Source organism: Lactuca serriola, chromosome 1 (assembly GCF_051521515.1).
Source record: "Lactuca serriola cultivar US96UC23 chromosome 1, Lser_US96UC23_V15, whole genome shotgun sequence".
In the NCBI taxonomy this organism is placed as follows: domain Eukaryota; kingdom Viridiplantae; phylum Streptophyta; class Magnoliopsida; order Asterales; family Asteraceae; genus Lactuca; species Lactuca serriola.
Genome location: NC_136408.1, coordinates 63,775,573 through 63,780,726, shown reverse-complemented (window position 1 = coordinate 63,780,726; position 5,154 = coordinate 63,775,573). Strand labels below are relative to the sequence as shown.

The window sequence follows — 5,154 nt, the reverse complement described above, 5'->3', positions numbered from 1 at the left end:
TTTCAGGTCTAATCCGGCAATACACATTGTTTCAACTATTGTTCCCTTTGTGCCCTAGGAACATACTAAAAACTGTTTAAGGAATTCGTGTTCAATACTAGCTTCAATATTCCGTTTATTACTAACATTGTTTTGCAGATTTGTTACCGAAAACAAAATTATTATACTTATATACACACTTCTTTTCATCCTCTCACTTATGTGGAATTACTTACAACCCAATAAAATTTTTATCCAATCCATCCAACTTGATGACTTTAAGATTAATTTATCGTTCATTAGAAGTCCATTTTGGATTTATAATATACCAAATCGAAATGTATCATTCGAAGAGAATACAATATATGTAATTGTTTATCCATTTCCATAATGAATCAGGTTGAATTTTTTTCATCCAAGGGAAACTCCTTTTTTCCGACAATAGTGTGTCATTGCTAATATATATTATATAAAACACTAGGTGTAACATCCGTGTATTACACGAGTTAATTTAAAAAAAAAGATTAAACATTAAATTAAAATATAAATAGAAAATATTTTTTAATGTATAACTTTAAAATAAGAAAAAAAAAACATATTTATTGCAATTTAATATCATATATATATGATATTTAATACTTTACATATATAAATATGACTTTAATTTTAAAAATTGAAACAAATTAAAATTTTACAAGTGGATAATATTTATTTCAAAAATACCACAAAATGACAAGTGTCAAAATTTATGAGAGATTGACATGTGACAAAAAAAAACTTTCATTTATTAAGAATGATATTTCTTTATATACAACAATAATTATCATTAATAAATTGACCACTTTATCTTATTATCCACCTTATTTTTTATTCACTTTGCTAGAAATACACGCTCCCTGAAAGATGTTACAATAGATAAATCAATACTAATTTGAATAAAAGATGTATATCATTAAAGATAATGTATGTTTTTTTCCGACTATAATCAAGCCCATAATAAATATGTCCATCTAAAAATGATGATATAGTACCCAAATTTGTTTTCTCAAACCAAAGTATGATGTGTCATGGTCTGATGGACACATGCATTTGTCAACTAAACTCTACTTTAATTAGATACTATATCTCATATTTTTATTTCTTATTAAGATTAAAAAGGTTTTGGAAAACAAATTAATTTTTAATAAAAAAATCTCAATAACAAATTAGCAATGAGTGACTGACCTTTTTCCTAACTTTTTTTGCATGTAATGTAACGCATAAAAATGAAAAATCACTTTGAATCATAAAGGGCCAAAATAATATTCGAATACAATGTTAATTATACTACGCGCCTCTGCCTCTCTCTTGATTCTTCTATAAATTCACGAAACATGTGAGGGCTAACATGCCTACTTGTTTCGCTGTACGCCTGTAATTGTCGTCTTCCCTCTGCGCTTTTGGTGGTGCTGAAAGCCTGAAAGCTAACATACAACAAACAGAGAGAGAGAGAGAGAGAGTAAAACAGAGCATCCATGGCGACGAAAGGGTTTGTATTGTATCTATTAGCCGGTTTCTCCGTCGCCGTTTTATCGGTTTTCCTCATCTCAGACCATCACAGTTACAAAATCAATCACCTTCCTCACCGTTCTTCTCCGGATTCAGTTACTCTTGATTCCGACGAAAAAACCTGGCCTGTAAGTTCCCATAATTTAACTCTTATTTCTTCTGTTCTTCTCATTATCGATTGTGATAAACCCATTTCCGGATAGTTGGGTTTTCTGATTTTGAATTTGGGTTTTTAATTTAGGAATTGGAGTTCGATGGGAGAATCGTGTTGGCTACGATAATAGGGTTCTTAGGTTCTGCATTTGGAACGGTGGGTGGTGTCGGCGGTGGTGGCATTTTTGTCCCTATGCTTACTTTGATTGTTGGTTTCGATACGAAGTCCGCCGCTGCTCTTTCCAAGTGTATGCTCTGAATTCAAATCTGAACTGTAATCCAGATTGGATTGATTGAATTCTTCTGAAATTCGATTTGATTTTATGAAAGAATCTTAATCATTTGATGTTTCAGGTATGATAATGGGAGCATCTGCATCATCGTTTTGGTACAATCTAAGAGTACAACATCCATGCAGAGAAGTACCAATTCTGGACTATGATTTAGCCCTATTGTTTCAGCCTATGCTCATGCTTGGAATCACACTTGGTGTTGCTCTTAGTGTCGTTTTTCCTTATTGGCTCATCACTGTTCTCATCATCATCCTCTTCTTAGGTATCCTTTGTTTTTACTGTTCATACTTTTTGTTTGATCTTATTTCACAATTTGTTACATGTGGATCTTGAAATGGATAATCTTCTATTTGTTTTAGGTTTAGATTTGCATTATTGCTTAACTGAAATTAATAAAAACTATGAGTGTTTATCTCTATGTTATTGTCAAGTAGGTTTAGACCAATGTATTTTATATGATGTTTAGGTATTAAATTATTAATTTATACAAGTAGATGTCACATATGTGATGTGGATCTGTTCATTGACTTAAACACTAATGATTGTTGTTTCATGAGATTCTTTTATTCTTACATTATTAGGGATTATTTTTAATTTTTTACCAATGATCAAAAATTTTCAAATATTTGTTGACAGGAACATCTTCAAGGTCTTTCTTTAGGGGAATTGAGATGTGGAAAGAAGAGTCTATATTAAAGGTTAAAGCTTTTAGCTTTTTTATATACTTTTAGTTATTATTACAACTATTCAATCTTATATATGTATATAACTTTTTTTACTGAATGCAGAAAGAAATGGCAAGGCCACGAGAAACATTTGCCAATTCTCGAGGCGAACGTGAGTTTTGCTATGATCTTTTTATATTTAACATTTTGATGAAAGTGATTATATTTATAAAATATGCTCATTTTTAATTATTATACCATTATTCATTTCAATAACTAATTAATTTTTTTTTACAGTTCTGATTGACACATACGAGCCTTTAATTCCTAGAGAAGAGAAATCTCCAATGGTGAGCATCCTCTGTTTCTCTTCTTCCATTTGACGCAAATTTTTAACTTTGGATTTTTACTTTTTTAGAATAAAAAGTTATTATATTTAATAATTAAAACGTGTTTATACATATTTGTAGGAAATATTTACATTTAATTTACGCTGGAAGAAGCTTATGCTTCTGGTTGCCGTATGGGCTGCCTTTCTAGTTCTTCAAATCATCAAGGCAAGTACTTTTTACTTTTCACTTTTCATGAATCCATGATCAAGGGTAAATTGGTCAATTTACCTTATTGGCATATTCTAAATTCTAATTTCCTGTCTGTCTGTGTCTTCTACAGAATGATCTAGTGGTTTGCAGTACATGGTACTGGGTGCTCACTGTTGCACAGGTACTTTTTAAGTGTATAGAAACCACGTATCACCTTGTTGTACTGTACAATCATTCAATGCACAAATCTGATCATCCGTTTTTTTTTTCTTCCAGTTTCCTGCGACACTGGCGGTTTTTGGATATGAATGTGTAAAATTATACAAAGAAAGCAAGAAGAGGAAAAGCTTGGGGAACACTGAATCAGTGTGTGAGGCTTCGATCGAGTGGACTGTCCCCCACCTTATCTTCTGTGCTCTCTGCGGGATCTTGGGCGGCACTGTCGGCGGCCTTCTCGGCTCCGGTGGCGGCTTCATTCTTGGCCCCCTCTTACTCGAGATCGGTGTCATTCCTCAGGTATACACAGATCGAAAATTCGATCTGTAATACCTTTGCATAAATAAATAGATCAATAATTTTAACGAGGTGACATCTTATATGTCATAAGAAATGTCACACATTTCCTTTGACACCTCATTAAAAATTGTCTAGATAAATAATTTTTTGTAAATTAATAATGGTTGAAATGCAAAAACAAAAAATGGATTTTATAAAGAATATTCGTAATGGCTAATATTTTTTGTGTAATTTGGCTTAAAATAAATAAATTGTCACACTTGAGAAAATGATGTTTTTTTTTATCGTTGCATAGGTGGCAAGTGCGACAGCAACATTTGTGATGATGTTTTCTTCATCTTTATCAGTGGTCGAGTTTTATCTACTCAACCGGTTTCCTATCCCATACGGTATATTCCACGTCAGCATTTCAAAATAATAATATTTTTTTTTCAAGTAACGTGACACCAGATTAATCTTTTTATGTTTTTGCAGCATTATACTTGATGTCAGTGTCAATTTTAGCCGGTTTTTGGGGACAATTCTTTGTTAGAAAACTTGTTGCTTTTCTAAAGAGGGCTTCACTCATAGTGTTCATTCTTTCTGCTGTCATATTTGCTAGTGCAGTTACAATGGGTAAGTTTTTTCAATCCTTTTGTTTGATGTTGTACTTTGTGTTTACGGAGTTGTACTTTGTGCTTTACAGGGGTTATTGGTATTGAGAAGAGCATCACAATGATTCAAAACCATGAATTCATGGGATTTCTTGAGTTCTGTAGCAGTCAGTAAGGGTTCAAAAGAGTGATGGTATTTATGTACAGAATCGTAGAGTGATGCGAAGGAGGTGCTTTAGGCCAATGTCTGTTGGCCAATTGACATCCATTGCTAGCAAATTATTGTTATTGTTTATGTTTAAATTTGTTGTCACCGGTGTTGTGTGTGTGTGGAAAGAGGCTTTGAGTGATGTTTAATACACCACCACCATCGCCGCCCATCACCACCGCCATAGTGGTCGATTTGTAGTGTCGAATAAAGTTTCCGGTGTGTGGTTGCCAAGGAGTGTTAGCTAGTCGTTGACACGAAAGCAACCTTCAAATGTTGATTTGGTATTTGCATTTCATTGTATTGAATTTATTTTGCATATAAATGGAAGTTTTATTATGTGTTAATGTCAAAACACTCCAATCAACTTTTTGTTTGGGAGGCATTCGGTCTTTAATCCTTTATTGTGTAGTTTGGATCTTACAGTGTTCAAAATTAGCGTAAAAAGACGATTATAAGCAAAATTGAACGGGTCAGGCTATGTGTTGTACATGTAGTGCTGTAAATGGTTTACACTAAACGAACAGGAATAGGGATTGTTCATATTTGTTTGTTTAAGTTAGCCAAACAAACGAACGAATGTGAATGGTTAAACTAATGAGTTTTCTTGTTTATCTTCATTCATTTAACAAATTACACTGTTTATGTCGTTTGCTT

General features: G+C 32.6%; 1 protein-coding gene across 1 annotated transcript; it reads left to right on the top strand.

Moving 5' to 3' along the window:
- Positions 1 to 1,361: 1,361 nt before the first annotated feature.
- Positions 1,362 to 4,852, top strand: LOC145089808 (sulfite exporter TauE/SafE family protein 4-like). Its single transcript, XM_079028204.1, has 12 exons — positions 1,362 to 1,655; positions 1,769 to 1,928; positions 2,035 to 2,235; positions 2,610 to 2,671; positions 2,762 to 2,810; positions 2,936 to 2,988; positions 3,109 to 3,195; positions 3,311 to 3,361; positions 3,457 to 3,696; positions 3,992 to 4,085; positions 4,171 to 4,311; positions 4,382 to 4,852. Exons 1-12 carry the CDS (start codon positions 1,494 to 1,496, stop codon positions 4,462 to 4,464), a joined length of 1,383 nt encoding a protein of 460 aa, XP_078884330.1. The 5' UTR covers positions 1,362 to 1,493; the 3' UTR covers positions 4,465 to 4,852.
- Positions 4,853 to 5,154: the final 302 nt, after the last annotated feature.

Bases quoted from the DNA above. Each gene is read 5' to 3' on its own strand.
- LOC145089808 (XM_079028204.1), top strand. From the start codon at position 1,494: ATGGCGACGAAAGGGTTTGTATTGTATCTATTAGCCGGTTTCTCCGTC. The intron at 3,697-3,991 runs GTATACACAGAT...ATCGTTGCATAG, and splicing joins AGATCGGTGTCATTCCTCAG to GTGGCAAGTGCGACAGCAAC. The intron at 4,086-4,170 runs GTATATTCCACG...ATGTTTTTGCAG, and splicing joins CCGGTTTCCTATCCCATACG to CATTATACTTGATGTCAGTG.